The 19,698-nt window shown below is 34.3% G+C and overlaps 1 protein-coding gene across 1 annotated transcript in view; it reads right to left on the reverse strand.

The window, feature by feature from the left end:
• Nucleotides 1-19,698, reverse strand: part of NCAM2 (neural cell adhesion molecule 2) — a 151,068-nt gene that overhangs the window by 109,362 nt on the left and 22,008 nt on the right. The window contains exons 6-7 of the mRNA XM_026846708.1: nucleotides 18,689-18,849; nucleotides 9,814-9,959 (exon numbers count right to left, since the gene is read on the reverse strand). Of these exons, the coding sequence (XP_026702509.1) occupies nucleotides 9,814-9,959; nucleotides 18,689-18,849 (307 nt within the window). The remainder of the gene's footprint in view (nucleotides 1-9,813; nucleotides 9,960-18,688; nucleotides 18,850-19,698) is intronic.

The raw sequence follows: 19,698 nt of genomic DNA on the forward strand, positions 1-19,698 counted from the left end.
ATGGAAGAAAAATAAACAGAGAAAATATGATGATCAGCCATTCAAGATTACTTCCAATAAAGATGCAAATCACAAGAAAGAAATGGTTGATGATTATTGATGGTAAAAATATTAGCATCATATGAAAAAAAGATTGCAGAGGAAAACAAGCATTAGTGTTGGCCATAAAAAATAACAATAGTAACCACAAATGTGTGTTTATAACAGAAATACTAAAACTGTAATAATTACATATGTACTTTCCAATTAGGAATTCTGATTCACTTATAAAGACTGTATTTAATGGTTTTATTCCTAAGAATTTTGCTGATCTGAATCTACTCCAACACTGCGATGATACGATTAGCATAGGTGACTCAAATGGATTCAGACCAGCAAAATTCTCAGGAATAAATCCATTAATTACAATGTTGTTATTCAATACAGACCTCAGATAAAACAGCCACTAAAAATAATGATTTTACTATACAACTCTGTCTTACTTGAGACAATCAAATCGTATTGTAACTTGATTCTTTGGATAAATGAGAATAAGTTACAGGTGATTATACCCCAGCTTTGTAAATCTTAAAGATCATTGCAAAGAGCTTGTAACTTCAGTGCAAATTGGAGTCACAAGAGTAAGCGAACACTCTAGCATAAGCACATGGCTCCAAACATGTATCAATATGGGATCTAAGACTGCTCAGACTTAAAATACTAACTGATTTGTCAGAATTTATTTTTCATTGACTACTCATTCTCTGTGCACCTGAACAAGAAGAAGCACTATTAAATATATACTGCATCAAAAGCAACAAGTATGGTTATTCTGACCAGGAACTTCAACCTGGTCCTGTTTCTGTTTGGGTCAGTTCAAATCTGAAGTAAGTATTACTTCAGTTGTAGAAGTAACTAGTACAGCAAAACTATACCACTGTACTACACCAAAATGCCCATATAGAGCAAGTTAGAAAACTGTGAAAGAACAAGGAAACATCAAGCACTAGGATCCCAGTTTTCCTTCAGTCAGTGACTGTAGCCCATTAAGTATGAATCTCCTATTACTAGTAAAGGCTCTGCACTGTTCCAGTGTAGGGTCTCAGGACTTGCCAGGCTTTCTTTGCCTTGGACTGAGGTGATTTCAGTTTGCTTTATAACTGCAAGTCCCTAGTCATCAGGTAACTACCTGGATTTGTTTCTGCTTAGCTCTGTGCAAAGAACCATGTATGACAAAGGTCTAACTAACAAACATTAGTTCTTTGTCTTAGTGGGGACTGGAGAAGGCAGTTCTGTAACTTTAATAACTAACAGGTGAGAACAGTTAAAAAATAAAAGAGAGAGAAACCAAAACAACCTGCAGCTAAAAATTCATGGAGTCAAACAAAGCTTGTATGCTGATTGCAGTACCAAATGGACAATAAGAGTTGACCCAGGGCAGGGAAGGAAGCATGGTTTTGGTTAGGTTTCTTTGTAAGGGATTGGGGTGGAAGGTTAAGCAATTTGTATTTTCCCCTGGAGAATAATCTAGTGTGTTGATGAATTGTCAACCCTCGTCTCCTTTTTTTAAAAATTCGGGGGTAATTTTTAAGGAAAATAAGTGCTGTCAACCTCAGGTCTCATAATAATACTGGAAAGGTGACTATAACAATGAAAAGAAAACTAGAAAGCTTTTGTATAACAGTTTTAACTGTAAAGTTAAAATTTTCCCCTGTATTACTTAGGTAACTTGGATTAAAGTGTTTATCATTGTAAATAGACTAAGAATAATTGTTTGGTTTATATTGCTTAAACTGATAAAACATTACTCGGACCAGTAACATAATCTTGAATAAATATGGGTTGTATGCCCCTCATAAGATTCTTCTGCAAGAATATAAAATAATCTTTTAAATGACAACTACTTCAAGAGTCTCAAACTGAGCTTAGTGCATTCATATATACATTCATTTCATTTTCATCACAGTTTAGCTTTAGTTGCAAGAATGCCATGGTGAAGGTATGCAGTTATGTAACACAGAGCAGCACATCTGCTTTCTTTGGAGGGGAAAAAAAAGGAATCATGATTTGAATTTCTCTTCCTGGTTTGTTCAGTAGTGGTATGCAGCCTGTGGTCATTGCCAGTCATCTGTAAAAGTGATGTATATTTTATTAAAATTAATATTGCTATACAGCATGCAGGATGTCTGCCTGGAAACTGGGATGAAGTGGAGCCCTGCAGTGGGGGCATATATAAGCAACACAGCTTCCTTAGGGGAAGCAAAGGCACGGAAAGACAAAAATGCATCACTTGAGTCATGAGGAGCATGGGAATTGTCTACAGGAGGACACAGATCCAGAGCTCATAGGTCAAATAGTCTTTGCTCACAAATGCCAATAATTCTGTTGGCCTTTTTGCCACTGAAGAAACAGAAGGAAATTAATGCAGTAGCAAGAATGGAGAAAATGAGCTAACCTGGACACATCTGAAAAGGCACAGAAATATTTGGTTTCAAGTTATTTTATTTAATTGGTATCATCCAGTAGTTTCTCTATTTACATTTCTAAAATTGTTTATGTGTATAGGTATAAAACTATGCTGAAGGTATCAGTTAACCTGGGTGGAAACTATTATAGAAAAATGTGCTGTTACTAGGGCTTGAAACAAGTTGGAAAGCTTCAGAAGAGTGCTGGTAAAAAATATTCAGTTTGTATCTCTAAATATTCACAAAACTGTATTCTTAATGCAAATTTGTATATTGAATATCCATTTCTGTATACTATTTTAAGAAGAGGAACATTTATAGAGTACTATGTTAATTCAATCAATTTTTACGAAGTAATATAACCCTGAGGGCTTTAAGATTACATATCAGCTAACTATAAGATCTATTAAAGCATATTAGATGATCAGTTTGCAGTAAGGTGAAGTTTACCACATGCTATCAATTCACTGACCTTGTACAAGCATAAATTTATACAAAGACAAAAACGTCTTATTGTTAACACCATTATTTAGGTTATTGCAAAATTTAGAAATTTTAATAACTCACGTTGAGTCCACGCATAGATAGGAGTTATTTTGACCATGAAGCAGGGCTCAACCTATGGTTCAGTTATGCAGTCTTAAGAAATATTGCTTGCTCAATTTCAGAAGCTGTCAGTAAGGGATGGTGCAAACAGTCTTCACTTTTCGCAATGCAAAAAAATAACACTCCTGCATTCTGCTTTTGGTGAAGCTGCACAGCTTCCTATCACAGATGACAGACATATACTGGTCCATCAGCATTCTCATGTTAATCTACCATAGCTAGACTGTGTTTGAAATCTAAGAACTGGTATTAATGTATGAGTAGATGTACACAGGGAGATGATACAGTGAAACTGTGATAGGAAAATGTTTTTTTAACAGCATACTAAGGACATTAATAAATTATTAAGAACTAATTATTACACAGAGTTTAGATAATTTGTAAAACAAAACAAACAACAAATTGAAAAATAGAATCTAAGCCACTTGCTTTCATCCTAGTTTTGCCAAAAGTAAATAGTTATTTTCTCCTAATATAGAAGGATATTCAAACTGTCTTTCAGGTCAGGGAAACTGCTGACAGGTCTTAATAGCATAAAATACACTTTGCCAGCATTGCACTGCTGACTGTGCCATTGATTGTGCTCATTTCCTATGAGTTTCCATGGTACACAGAAAATGTAACATTTCCAGTGTGTCTGGGGAACATCCCATAGTACATCAGTGAGTACTAACAATGACTCCAGTCATTGGACTATATTGGACTCAGACATGTGTGGCTGTATCACTTAATATATCATCATATGCAGGATCTCTATTTTATCAGGCAAGTAACAGTTATTTGAAAGTTATTAAACCATTAGCAAATAATACAACTGATATTTAGGCAGAAGCTCATGAAATGATCTTTTGTGTAGTGGAAGGAATGAATGAATATTCAAATCCAAGGTGCACTGGTATCGCAGGAAATGTTGGTCCATAAAAAAAACCCTGATAATTTTACTCTTCATTAGTATAACAGACAGTATATCATCACTGATGACTAAATGTAAAAAGCTAACATTGGAAGGGGAAGAAATGCCATTTCCATGCCTTTATTTTGGCCTGTAAATGCAGCAGAACAACCCACAGAAAGTACCCCAAAATATCTACCTGGTGCATAGGTAGTACATAAGCAAATGGATTAAATGAGAGACAATTTTTTTTTTTTAGTTTTAAATACGAATTATCCATTTATAGAATGGATGAAAACTTTGTACCTAATTTAAGGTATCATGTTAAACAATTGATTAAATTAGTAATGTTCCCAAGTAAACATCCTTCTTTCCCTAAGTTAAGCTTTTAATACAGAAGAGGTACTAATTTTTACATTTTCTTGGCTGTTTGTCATCTTTAAAGGTTCAGCAACTCTGTCTCTGTTTACTTAATTCTGTCCCAGTGGAAAGTGATCTTAAAAGTTTTACTGAAAGGAAAAAAATGAAGAAATGAGAGAATTCTGAGCTAGTGTAATACCAATACAGCCATCCATGCCACATGCATGTATATATGGATGTGTGTATGTAAAGACATGTGGGTCTACTCTGGGTAACAGTATTTAATTTCTCTCTTAAAAGAGTAACAAATCTGAAGGTCCCTCTGGCCATGTGGCTGAGATTCAGTATTGAATTGCCAATATAACCACCAACCAAGCCTGAACTGGGGAATAGGATATGGGATGTCAAAATAATTTCTGGCTTCAGTTTTGGCTTTATTTACATATCACTGAAGATATTGTTACCTAAAGGAGTTTGCAGAACTCAGATGAGTGATTTGGCTCCTTACGGACTTTGAAATATCCACATTGCCTTGCAACTTTCCTACTGTACTGCTTCCTCAGCTCACCCAGGAAAACTACTCTTAATTTCTAACTGCATACAATCTCACCCCTCCAAAAATCAATCCTGCTACTAAAGTACTGTCATTTCCCAAAACTGTACATCTATTTTAGCTCCTTCTAGTTAACTGAAGAGTTTGCCCTAAGCCCATATTAGTGTAGCTAAACATGCCATAGAGAAAATGAAGAAGCCCCAAAACATATGCAGATTTCTGTGGATCAGATGACTGGTGAGAGTATATTATTCATTTCTCCTATGTGCTCCATGTTTTGCATATGCCACAAGGTATAAATCTGTATATTCTCAACAGCACGAACTACCTAATATTCAAGGTCAACCTCCTGTGTTCCACTCAATCTCATGGCCATTTATTTACCTTCCCCTTTCAGTCACAATGTTCTTACTCTTGTATTTCACAGTTTTAACATGTGAAGCTCATCATTCTGGGGTTAAAAACAAAAGAAAAATTTATTTGATGTCTGATTGAATTCTTTGCAGTGTCTCAACTGCATTATGAAACACAATTGCAGCTGGCTACATAAACCATTCTGGCCTGCTGGCCTATGATTATATTAGAAAAAATATTCTATGATATTGTAAGTAGAAGCTGTTCACACAACATGTAGTTGAAACAGGCTATAACAATTTTCTTCAGTAAGGCAATGAGACTTGCCCCTTATAGTTTTACAGCCATTCAAAGCAGAAAAGTTCCTGAGGTTAATTTGTGATTAAAATTCCCTAGATAGGTCTGTGTTTCCTCCTTCTGGGTGATACATTTCAAATAAAGACCTGATCCTTGATGAGCAGGAACATAACAGAGGTCTCTTTACTTTCTCAAAAGAAAGGCAACTTAAGTCACTGACACTGTAACACTGCTTCTTTTTGTGCAGTGAAAATAGCATATACAGGGAGTAAAAAAAATTTTCAGTCTCTTGTTATTAACATTTATAATAGCTGGAGTGGAGTTAACAGACTTGGGGAAAAAGCAGAGTTCACCTTTCAAAGAAAAAGACAAAACAAACCCCAAATTCTTTGTATTTGCCTATTGCCTGATCATGAAAGCTGAGCTCTGCAACATTTGGAACACATGTCACTGGATATTTCACAGGGACACCCAAATTATTATTGGAATGGTAGGTAGGTGGAAAGAAGCAGAACTCAAGCTATGTCTCTAGTCCTCATTATAAAGTTAAAAGTCAGATACTTTTTTACTTGTGGATACAGGAAGAATAGTGTAAAGTATTTCAAAAACATTTGTTGAATCTGTATAAAATATATAAAAAAATACAGTACCATTTCATATATCTTAAATCCAAAACCCAATTTGTAAGACCTCTTTCTTGCCTTCCCTTCCACCTCTTTGTTTCTTTGTTACCCAGTTACCCCATACATAAGGCATTATCAAAACTGAGTATCAGATACTGGACGGTGACGTCTCTGCACTGTGTTCTTTCACTCATTTTACATGTTTAGATTAAATTCTTCAGGATAAAGACTCTCTTTGGACACATGCTGCACACAGTGGAGCTACTGTCTCAAATCAAGCCCCATCTGTTATTGTCATTTGTATTCCAAAACAGGGCTTGAAATGGTAATTACAAACAACGTTGGTCAGCTTTCATATTTCTGCTAGAATTAGATACTAGAAAAGTAAAGCATGAAAGTCTACCCTCACACTTCTGCAGTATGCACAGGAATCAATGACATTTTTGTATCAGAGAAAGAAGATATGCTCTCCTTCAGGCATGTATGTAGATATCTATGTACATGTCCAAAACCCATTTTATAAGTGATTACAGCAAATCAAATCCAATCACTATCCTTCCTTCTGTTCTACAAAAAGCTACTCTCTTCCTGCCTCCTCTTTTAACTGGGAAAAGGGCCAGGCCTGCTGGATGCACAGAGGTCTATAGGAACATGCCATTTCGAATCACAGCTGAAAGGGGCATGGCCAGGTTGGCACGTTAATGAAAGGACATGCAATACTGGGGAGTTGGGGATAGAAGTACATGCACCAAGCAGAGAGTTTTGGCTTGATACTGCAACAGCAGATGAAGCTCTGGGCTTGGATTAAACCTCCATTTCCATTTTCAAATCTTTAAGGGTGAGCCAAACACCTTCTGTCATGTATAATCAATCCATTTACTCAGGCTTACCCACTCTCATGTATTTATGGGTTATAAAGCCATAAAAGGAGTACTGAGGTCATATAATGTGACCTCCTGGAAAACTTTCAATTTAAATTTTCAAGAGAAGTCAAAGGAAGGGGAAAGACACCTTTATTTCAAATTCTTAATGAAAGAGGGACCACAAACTGTGTGGTATGTTGTTCCAAAAGCTAACTGATAAAAGGAAAGAGGAAAAGGCTTCTTTGCTTCTGGTTTGAACTCATTTGGCTTCAACTTTCAAAAACTCACTTCTGATGTACTGAAAATCCTTTATCAAAGCCGTATTTTTCTAAGAGATAATTATAGACCTCTTACTCATTAACATTATCCTCCTTAAGCCCAGCAGGGTTATTTCTTTGATCTGACTGGTGCATATTTTCCATTCTTTTGGACAAAATAATTTCAAAATGCAGAAAAGCCTATGTCCTGGTTATAAGATCTATCCATCATTCAAAAGAAAACATTTTGGATCCATTCACAATAAGAATTATCTCAATTCAGCCTTCCTCCTTATCCACATGATGTATACTTGCATTTTAGCAGAGCAAGAACAACATATTTGAGGATCTAGATACTAAAAGTAATAATTAATAAAGAACAACATTTGCTGTGTTTTTTAATCATCATCACGCATGTTAATATTATAGTTAGAGAAGTTCTTCCATCTTCTACAGAAGAAAAAAATATCCCCCAAAGATATTCTTAATTCAACAAAAATGTTGGATAAAGTGCAGTTTATAACAAAAAAATTTCAAAGATTAATTCACTCAATTTAGATGGTAACTTTTGTTTATGCAAGTAAATCTGGTGACTGGACATTACTTCAGAATTATCACGTAAGTAATAATTTCAATTTAAGCCTATGTTACACACACACACACACACACACACACACACCCTCACACCCTCGCAATTTTCTTCAATTCACCTTTCCCTTCTCTTTCAGTGTGCAAAACATTGCTGGATTATTCAACAATTATTCAGTAATTTAATCACTGCCAGTTTTGTTCCCTGTTCACCTATTTTTGTAGGAAAGCACAAGCCAGGACTTTGGCACCCTAGAGATGGAGGACCACAGGGGAAGAGCAGCAGCATATTTTATAGCTCAAGAACATATACAGAATTTCAGAACATCTATTCAACATTCAGCAAAAACTCTCCCATGAGCAATACATATATAGTTCTTCCATTGGCAAGAAAAAAAGGAAACCATATGACTGCATTTATTCTCATTCTTTTTATCTTCCACATACAGTATGTCAGCACACCAGTAGAGAGTGAACATAGGTTTTAGTTTGGTTGTCAGTATTATGCACTTGCACCACAGTTCAGCGAATTTTATAGTAACACATCTAGACAGTTTAATCACCTGCAGTTTGAATCGGGAATGTAATACTGTGCTATATTAAGCACTGGATAAATTTCTGGTTTCATCTGCACCAACATTTCTCAGCTTGTTTCTGTGATTTGCTTTAATTTTCAATTTCTGATGTAACAGTTATTTTAGGAACACTCCACACAGAATTGAAAAGCTACATTTTTAACCTTTGAACCAAGTTTAGTCTTGTGGGTAGGAAAGATGACCTTTGACTTGAAATATTTAAGGAGGAGAGAAACTGTTTTCTTTTAATGCAAAACTATTTGAAAAAAATATATAAATACTGTTATGTTGCTCCCAAATGGAAATCACAGGGCTTCACATAAACTACCTCAATTGCAGGAAAGGTCAAGTCAAGAGACTAGTCCAGACCAGACATCCTCCTTCAGAATACAAAATATGGAAGTATATAATTCCGTAATATACAGGAATTCCCTATAAACTGAATAACTTATTGGGTATCTAATTCCCTCAGTGGCATGATTGCTGTATTAGTCTGTTAATTTGTTTTTTTAAGCATCAGCTATGAATATGCAGACATCTGCAAGAAGACTGTATTTTGCTATTTGATTATCTGGAGTAAAAATTCTGAATTAGCCATCCAGAAAGATGGTATCTCATATTTTAACCAACACAGAGAAATTCTGTATTTTATGTATGGAAATTAAGAAGAAAATAATTGTTCAAATACTAAAATAAAAATATTTAATAAAAGGAAAAACACAAAGAGTTCTGTAGAAACAGCTTGTTATCTGCATGGTTAGGAGTAACACTACACCTTTCCCTTTTGCTTTCACCATTACTATAGCTCTTGTTCCCACAGTGACTGACTTTCTTAATAACCGACTGTCATAATGTAATCTTTCTCTACTCAACTTACTTTTGTAATAAAATATGAAAATCAGAAAACAAAATGGAAAAATAGGCTCAATTTGTAGCTACAGACTACTTGCTCTGTGTGAGGAAAAAGAAAAAAGAAAATTAGGAAAAAAATCATAAGTGGAAAATGAACTCCAAGTATTCAGAATTTTTTATTTCAGATTTGTATAAGCTCCACTGCATTTTGAAAAAAACTGCACAGAGTCCAAATACAGTCAAGAAGGCCTACAGACAGCCATTTTGATCAAGGCAAAATTGAATCCCTTAGTAGGTATTATGTATGAAAATTTAGGCCTGGTGAGATGAATTACCTTTCAGCACTTTAATTGCATTTTTCTTGGTTTCCTTTTAAATTTAAAATTTAGAATCTCCAAGTCTCTCTTATTACCTTGGAAAGTAGCAATTCCTTCCAGTTCTGTAGGAAACTAGAATTTATCTCTCTCTAAATTAATTTTCTACTTATAAAAAGAAGATTAGCCAGACAATGCTTATTTCAAATATTTTAGACATTAAAGGTTGATTTACCTTGTCACCTTCAGAGAAAGTCATTCCATCAATGGCCCTTTTCCAAGTAATCTCTGGGATAGGTTCTCCTTCTGCTTCACAGATGAGGGTGGCTTTCCCATTCTCAAATGTGGTTTCATTTTTAAGTTGTATTATTTGAGGCTGTACTGTTAAAAATACAAATTACATTACCATCCTGTACAAAGAATGTCATGTCAAAATCTAGATTTTAAACCACCTTTTATGTTTTGTTAAAGCACATTGATTTTTATTATTCAACTAAAGGTTTAATGATACCATCTATAAGAGCAATCAAGTCTTCTGACTTTGAGGTGCACAACAACCATTTCTGTATGTCTGATGACCTGGACTACTGGCTCAGCATGGCTGACACCCTCCAGACTGCCTGCTCCCTTGTTGGGCTATTGTGGGATGGTTCCTGACTGATGAGGACCCTGGCCTGGTGGCTGTGTTTCTGTGCTTTGCTCCTAGCTTAAGAGACCAGCCAGCCCTCTCTACTTCAGGAATGAAGCAAAGATTCCATGATTCAATGATTCCATGATGATCCTGAAGGAGGAACTCCATGCACCACTACAGGCTGGGTGATGAGTGGCTGGAAAGCAGCTCTGCAGAGTGGACCCAGAGGGTTCTAGTGGACAAGAAGCTGACTATGAGCCAGTAAATCACCCTTTAGTAGAAAAGCCTCCAGAGATCTTAGCCATGTGTATAAATACCTGATAGAGGTGAGTACAGATAAAGCCAGAATCTTCTCAGTGGTGCCCAGTGCCAGGACAAGAGGCAATGGGCACAAATTGAAACACAGGAAGAGGAAAAACATTTTTATTGAGAGGGTAACTAAACAGCAGAACAAGCTGCCCAGGAGACTGTGGAGTCTCAATCCTTAAAGATGCTCAAAACCCAGCTAGGCATGGTCCTGAGACACCACCACTGTCTGACTCTGATAGGAGCAGGGAGTTGGACTAGATGGTCTCCAGAAGTGTCTTCCTGTCTCAGGCATTCTTTGATTCTATGATAATCTGTGTTTGTCTTCAAATACAAATAAAGAATTATTAATATGCTTGGACTTTGATCTTCAGCAACATCTAACTGTCTTATACAAATTACTGAATTTAACAAAATCCCCTGCAGCAAACTGTACTGGTATTAACATGATAAAAACCTGAATAGTCCTCTGATAAAAAGCTACACATCTTTACTTACTGAGTAAAGTGGTAAGACATATTAAAAAAATTCCAGATATTGCTTGAATTCTTGGTATCATTTCACTTTATAGCCACAAGCCACACAGCAAATACAACTCTCAAAATACACTGTACTTTGTCAGGTTATTTACACATGCAACACAATTTCTGGTTACATATGAACACTTATTTGGAGGACTTATCTGTTCAATAAAATACAAGAACTCTGTTGTAGAAACTATGCATTGAATATTACTCTCTTCCATGGCATTCAAGTATCTTCATATAAAATGTTTTGGTCCTATATATTCACTCATATATAACCATTAATAAGTTTCTGTGAACCTACCCATTTTACACATTCAATGATACACTCATCTCACTGGAAAACCTAGCATGTAATCATGTAATAAGAATATGATTCAATACGTTTACACCCAAAACCAGTGAATTAAGTTTACATGAGTGAATTAAACTTTCAGTACTCTTAACATTGACTATAAACATTATGTACATTTGTTGGAAATAATGTATTTTCTATATAGTTTTCCTGAATTTTGCTTCAGAGGCAAAAAGCAGATAAATATGAAGCAGAAAATAAACAAAGAGGTAACATTTTCTAATGAGGTTACTAAAGTATGTGCTATGCAGAAGATTATTATTGGTTAATGTTAGTGGATCAAAAGAGGGAAGAGAGTCAATCAGGGTAGAAGGGACCCCACGAAGTCATCTTGACCAACCTCATCAACATAGGGTCAACACACCCTGTTCAGAGATTTGTTGAGCACTATCTTGAAAAATGCCAAGAACAGAGACTGCACAGTCTTTCTCACCAGCCTGTTGCAGTGCCTGGCTGTCCTCATGGTGAAGAATGCTTTCCTTATGTCTAGTGTTCTTTTCTATTTTATGACCACTGTTTCATTTATGACAATTGTCTCATAGATGCTGCATTCAGCACTACCAAGAAAAGTAATAAAACGAGGTTCAAACTTGCTATATCCAGATATACATCACCTACATCAATTTTATCTATTTCCACCATACCACCCTAGGTCTTACTTCTTATTCCTTATCTCCATATTCCTTCTGCTGCTTTTCTATGCTATTACAAATAATCTACTGTGTGTTTATTGCACAATGATGAAAAACAAGTAATACTTTACCTAACAAAGCACTGAACTAATACCCTGTTTTGTTAAGATATAATCTATTGTGAGCGACATCATGTGCAGAGTGAAAATACCCTGCATGATAAGGGGCTCTTGAAATGTCAGCTGGATCCAGTTTATTGGATGCAGTAGAAGATAGTAAGCAAAGCACTACAGCAGGACATAAATTTGTCTGAGAAAACCTGAAACTCTCCTCAGTGATATAACAAGAGATGTCAGTTGAAAGAACTCCAAAAAAGAATTTGAGATAAAAGATAACTATATTTAACTTCAAAATAACTTTAGTTATTACTCTCACTTTCAGGATCATACAAATGACTAAAAAATATTTTACCTTAGTACTCAACTACTCTATTTCTATAGCCATGTCTCCTGGCTACGATATCATCTATTCTTTCCTTTCTCTCCTTTGATATATCATCATCCCTGGGAACAAAGTAAGAGCTACGGCAGATATATCACTTATTTAAAAAAAACCCAAAAGCACAATACACAGTATTTTATGTCAGAAATTTGCAAAATTTAGAATTACATTATTTCCATCAGAACAAGAGGATTTCTCCATCTGGACAATATTACAAACTATATGATCTGCTCACGATAATGCATGTTCTAAAACATAACTGATATGCTTTAATTCTTAATCTTCGACTTATATTCTAAATTTCTTTAAGGCCTTCTTCAAATGGATCACTACAAGACAAAAAGTTTTAGCTTGACATTTTAGACAAGAGCAGCTGACATTTAAAGGAATAAGCACTGATTAATCATCAAATATATCTCACTGAGAGTTATTACTAGGAAGAAAAGAGATAATATAGGGTATATTATTTAATGGATTCATTTTTGTTGGTCACAAGTCCTACCTTGCTATTGAACAGAAGTTTTTACACTGTTTGACTACTTTTTGGATTACATTTTTGAGATTTGAAAATATTAAAATATTTAGTGTACATGTAAATAACAATATTTATTTGAGAATGTCAAGACTAGTATTGACAGAAATACTACAACAGTTGGCTTTCCCCTCCCCAATTCTTTAACTCTTCTTTCTAAATTACCAAGGTAATTATCAAGCTGAATTTGTATTTGCTTGCTGTACTCTAGAAAATACGAAACAAATGAAGATACGGGGTCATCGAACGTAAATCCAGGAAGCTTCCAGGTCTTTGCTGTTTTTTTCAGTCAAAAATATTGAAATATTTTTATTATAAGGTACTTTAAAGAATTGAAGACTGAATGACCTGATTAAAATGAAAGAAGGCTTGAATATAGATAGAAGGTATGCTTAAACTTAATTAGAATTATTTTATTTGGGAGGTAAGGAACAGCTCATTACTAGACATGCATTTTTAAAATATTAACAGTATGATGCAGGCAAATAAATAACATTTGCTCTCTGAGCAGAGAAAGCTGATATTAAGTTTTCTAACACCTCCCCAATAAACAAGCTTATTTCAGATTCATTCCTTGGTCTCTTCTGGATTTGTCTCAGACAACAGCTAAGCTCATTGCTGTGTACCTACAGCCTCCCCCAAAAGCTTAAGAACAACATGGATAGCAATCTGAGGTTCTGGATTTGTAACTTAAACTGATCTCTTGGAAAAGGTACACAACTTAGTAAATTCATAGAGTTCTACCCATATCTTTGAGAAAGGAGTTGCATCAGACTTGGGAACATATATAAAGCTTGAGATAGTCCTGATTATAGCTCATCAAAAGAACTGCTTTAAACAGCTTGTTATTAATACAAACATGGATTTACCGCTGAGAGGTTTAGTATATATCTGTATTGCTGCCTGATAGGATCTCTTGATTAAGATGACACCTGAGGAATCATACTCTTTCATTATCTTCCTGCACAGTGACATTTGAATCATGTAGCAAAACTGCAACCCTCTCCTCCTGGAAACTTCTGGTACAATTTGAACTTAGTAAACAAGCTAAAGGTCAATAAGGAAATATCTAAGAAACAGATTCCTGTAACTTGATTCCTGACATAATAAGGATTTGCACAGACGCCAGTATGAAGAGTTGACTTATTTTAGTGCACAATAAACCTGAGTCTTTGTACATGTTAAAATGGTATTACTACTTCACATTCAAAAGGATTTAAGATTTATCTTCTGAGAGAACTGGCATCACTGTCTTTATAGATTGAATAATTTTTATTTCAAAAAGTAGAGGTGTTCTAAACAGGTAAGGATGTAAGAGGGAGGAAGAAGGAATATACAAACTCTATAGACTTCTGACACTACATTTTTAATTGATGAATTGCACTTTGTGTGGCTGTAATCGTTAAACTTCATTTCCTCTAATCTGTCTGATGATAGATAATAAATTAATCAAATATATTTTCTCAATAACCAACAGAAGTTACATTGAACACAGATGCAAAACCCCTCCCGCTGTACAAGATTCATATTATACCTAAAAAGACATCTAGAAATAAAAATAGTATGTGTTTAAACTATACAATAATTATAAATGGTCTTTTGTAATGCTTCTTGAGGTATTTTTCCCACATTCAACTTTCATGAAATCAACTGTCAGAAACTACTGAAATGTCAATGAAACATTTTTTATAATCTCAGACTACCCTCTCATTGATTATGTAGGTAAAACACATACACCATAGAGAACTTCATCCAATTATTTAGCAATTCTCTCTCTAGAAATATAAATTATTAGACATAGAAATGTCTCTTTCTATGGCATATGTACAAAAGAGAGAAAGCTTGTTGAAAATCTCAACTGTTTATGAATCACTGAATGGCAGAACCAAGCATCTGAGTCATTAAGGAGTTGAAAAGAGAAACTACAGAACAAAAGAAATGAAATTATAAAAACTATCCTCAGAATATAAGCATTATTCTTATAAAGCATAAACATGTGTTTAAGTAAAGCTAAATTTTTTTCTGAAAAGATTTTTTTATTATAAGGTAAGTGAACACTACTGGCATCAGTCTGGAGAGGGAATGAAGAAATTAAAGTTTAGCCCTGCGAAAGTGAAACGATGTAGGAAGGCTTTAAGGTATTGAATATTCTTCACTGCTCTTAGATCAACTACTTGTTATTATGTTATTTTGGAATTTTTTGTTGGGGTGCCCACAGTTGTAAAAATGTGGTATTTCGTAATTAAAAATGCTAATTCACATGCGTGTAAACACGCACATATATATATATATATATGATGAATTACATCTGAAAACAATGAAACTGAAAAAGATGAAAGGTAAAAAAGATATAAAAAGTTTTCTACCAAGCAGAGACAAACACTAAAAATATTTTTTTAAGAATTCAAGGAAGAACACCTATGGTTTCAAGCTGTTCAGAAGGAATAAACATAAACCAATTTCTATCAAAAACCTTAGTACGTTAACATGGATGAAATCTTTTAGGTAGTAATGGATAATGATACAGGGAGAACTATTGCAGATAACAGGATGACAGACAGAGATGATCAGTAAGACATTCTCTGAGGGAAATAGGGCTTTCTTTACTCTTCCATGTCTTATTAGGTAGAACAGATAAAAAGCACTAATAAAGATGAAGAGAGAGAGCAGGGTGTATGCCTATAGGTTTCTATACACGTGTTAGTATTGTAGAAAAACTGTCAGAGTAAGAATTAGAATTGAAGACAAAACAGTTTTTTTAACACTTATACTGGAAACAAACAAACAAAAAAACCCCAAAACAAAAACAAAACCAAAAATATCTAGGTCACGCATGGAAACTAAACATACACAGCTGTTAGATGGCATTAAGATGGGCATGGCCATTCAAAAGTGCAGAGTATTAGAAATTTGCAATGCTGAATACTATGTTACTATTATTTTTATTGCATTATGGTTTCATGACTGTTATTACAAGTTTCAACCTTGCCAGAGCCCTGTTGTAGTAGAAACAACGGTCGTTGCCCCAAGGAGTATACATTGCAAATTAAAATTAAAGAGAGCAGGTATGTGAGACAAGTAAGCTAATGGAGTAGGAAAGAACAATGTAATTTAATAGGCCATTTTAACACAAACTGTCTGTTTGTGTACTATTTAGCTATAATAATCAGCCATCTGCCTTGCCATTTTCAGACTGCATTTTTTTTAATACATTTAAGGTGAAAAAAAGTTTAATAAATTGTTGGTTGTATATATGACTGGGAGTTTAACCTGTGTTAAAGAGACAAAAGAAAAACTAAAGTTCTTTGTAGGAGAAAATACAACTCTGTCCACCGAGTAACAGTAGAGGTGAACTTTGTAAATGCAGTATTAGACTAAAATTACATTGAGCTTTAGAGATTACAAATAAGGTAAGAGGCTTAATTTATTATATTATTCCCTAAAGTCAAACTAACAACACACAGATTATTATAAAATAATTTAAATATATCCAATAGCACACAGGAAAATTAACTCTAAATATACATACTAAATGATGTGCTCGAAATTAGCTATAACCACTCAGGAAAGAGACCTGGGAGACACTGAAGGCAGTTCTGTGGAAACACCAGTTCCGTACTGGGGGAGAGAGCCAGAGAGGCAAACTGATTTTGTGAGGAGGCACCGAGATCAAAGCAGAAGCAGCACTGTGCTGCTGAACAGGCAGGTTCTACCCACAATGGGAATCCTGTGTGCCCTTCTTGCCTTGTCATTTCACAAACAGTGGATTATAACTGGAAAGGTACAGGAATGCATGGTTTGGAGATTCATAATGGTTTCCACAGTAGGAGAAACTAAATAGGCGGGAAACTCATCTTAGAAAGTAAATGAACTGGTAATACATAAAACTACATTTGTTGTAAAGAACATACAGAAAATTATTCTTCACTTTTTATATTATAATAAGAATTATCAGCCAAACAAATGAATAGGCTCCAAACTTAAACATAAAAAATATTTTTTCATGCAAGAAAGAAAAGATTTAAGGACTTCAGGAGTTTAGGATGTTGGGGGAAACAAAAAGGATGTGTAGGTTCAACATGGATTAAACAAACTCATGGTATCTATTAAATCATTTCGATTTAGCTTTCTGGAGAGTTCCTGGAATAGTGGTTGTTAAAAGATGGAAGAATGTATACAAGAAATATTCACTCTCTTTCCCTATTCCTTGCATTAAGAAGCTACCCTGCTCAAGGCAAAAACTAAGTAAATTTCAGCCACACTTAAACTTACTCAAATAACATGCAAAATTAGTTCTGTCTGAAACCTCCCTAACCTCATATCATTTTTTTTTTTTTTTTTTTTTTTTTTTTTTTTTTTTTTTTTTTTAATTTTGGAAACACAATTTAATGAAATGTTTTGGTTTTCCACAAAAACCTTTAAGATGCTGTACATCTTGAGGCTGGAATGAAATTTTAAATTGTATTTAATCTTCTTTCATTGGAAAAGTAATTGAGAATAATATTAAAGTACCTCAGAACAGCAAAGTGTGAGTTTCTCAAGTAGAAAAAGTGAGTTTCTTAAATAGAAAAGAGTGCAATGCACACAACTACATCTAATCTGTTCACCTGATGCCATGGCTTCAGCCTCAGGCTTCCAGATCCCAAATGACAGTATTATCCAACCTAACAATTTAGCTCTTTCAGTGCAAGCTATCAGATTACCTTCTCCTGCTAGAACTGTTTCACTTTATATAAATTACTATTAGTTTTAACTAGGACTTAAAATTTAATTTCCCATGCTCCTATGTACATGCTTTAGCTGTTCAAATATAAATGGTCTTTCTTTCTACTACAAGCTGTAGTTAATGTAAAACCCCAACACATTACTTTTTTTGTAGGTTTTTCACAAGTAAACTACAGCCTTGATCCTACACAATGATTCTGAGGGAAGTTTTATAAATTCTCACAGATGCTTATTCTCACTAGGTTATAGCTATACAAAACTTCAAAGAAATTAACACTTCTATGTAAAGGAGAGATTGGATGGTAGAGCACAGAATGAGAAATAAAGAGCTTTCATTTTATTACTTTTATCCTTTGAAACTCAGATCAGACAGCATTTTTGTGACTACATCTGCAACCATGGACTTGAAAATAAAAATAAAGAAGAAAAATAAAAAAATCAGGAACACCTCTGCATGGTGTCTTCTTATTAAAAAAAAAAAAAAAAAAAAAAAAAAAAAAAAAAAAAAAAAAAAAAAAAAAAAAAAAAGCAAAAAAGCATCACTGCTTAGAAGTCTAAATAAGCTGTTTTTTTCCCCTTTCAGAAATTTCCCCTTTCTCCTCTTGGTTTTCTTGCAAGCAGCCAGCTTTTAAAGGAAAACCAGAGTGAATTAACAATTTAACACTCCAATGTACTGTATCTGAAGAGTAGAAAAGCAAATGCAGAAGATAGCTCTTTCAAAATTAAATTCAGGTGTAAAGGTTAAAGTAGCCAACAGGGATGAAAAAGCTGTAAAATTATAGAGTGGTTTGCTGAATCAGTAGACGCCTTTCAGGAATATTGTTCCACTGTAAATTGCGAATTACTATCTCAGTTCTCTACTGTTTACATTTAAAAAGGATGGAAAATACTATGCAGTACTTACCAAAAACTTGAAGGAATGTCTGTTTTTTATCATTTCCTGCTTTGTTTTTAGCATTACAGATATAAGGACCCGCATCAATATTTTTTATATCTTTTATTGTTAATTCTGTATTGCTTCCTCTCAGCATATATTTTTCATTTTCTTCAATAAGTTTACCATTCCTAAAAAATAAGAATGATGTATAAATCAACCCATAGGTTCCCAGTTCTGAAATAATGTGCTATGGAAGCATCAATATGTTAAAAATAATCTTTGAGGGAAGAGACTGTTGTTATGCTAGCCTCAAAAATGCATTAACTTGTAAAATAAATTGGCAGTATGTATAGAAGAGGAGTTGATTTTAGCACGACAAAAATTGTTCTGCAGGATCATGGTGTTGTTTCATAAGAATGTGCATATTCTATACACAAAGCATTCTGAACTGCATTTTGATGTTCAAGACCCCTGCTTCACAACTTTATAGTCAGGTTCTAAAATATATACATATTATAAATACTATAATATCTTTATTCTTCATTTTCAATATTGACTTAATGTTAGAAAAAATGCTTGTGAATAGAACTCTAACATACTGCTTACACTCAAGGAAGAAGGAAATTGGTTAGACAAATACATGCTTGTATGTGAGAAACAAAAGCGTATTTTCTAAATGTAACTGTTTCAGTTCACATTAGTAACAATGTACCAACTTATAAAAATACTTAAAATTACCCACAGATAGAGCCTATTGGCACATAAAGAACTCTTCCCAAAGTATTTCTTCTCAGTTGTGTTTGGTTAGCAATTTAGGAAGCAGGCATGTCTCCAGATGTTACAATGAGTTCTGACTAGATGGTACAGAAATAATAAAACCTATGAACAATTCTGAGGGCTGATCAAGGCTTGACCAGTCCATTTGAGCACCCTGGCATACACAGAATTATCAAAACAGTTTCAAGAGTGCAATTTTACCTTTTTTTTTATATATATATATATATATATATATATATATTTTTTTTTTTTTTTTTTTT

This window comes from Athene cunicularia, assembly GCF_003259725.1.
Source record: "Athene cunicularia isolate RWA chromosome 1 unlocalized genomic scaffold, athCun1 chr1_part1, whole genome shotgun sequence".
NCBI lineage: Eukaryota > Metazoa > Chordata > Aves > Strigiformes > Strigidae > Athene > Athene cunicularia.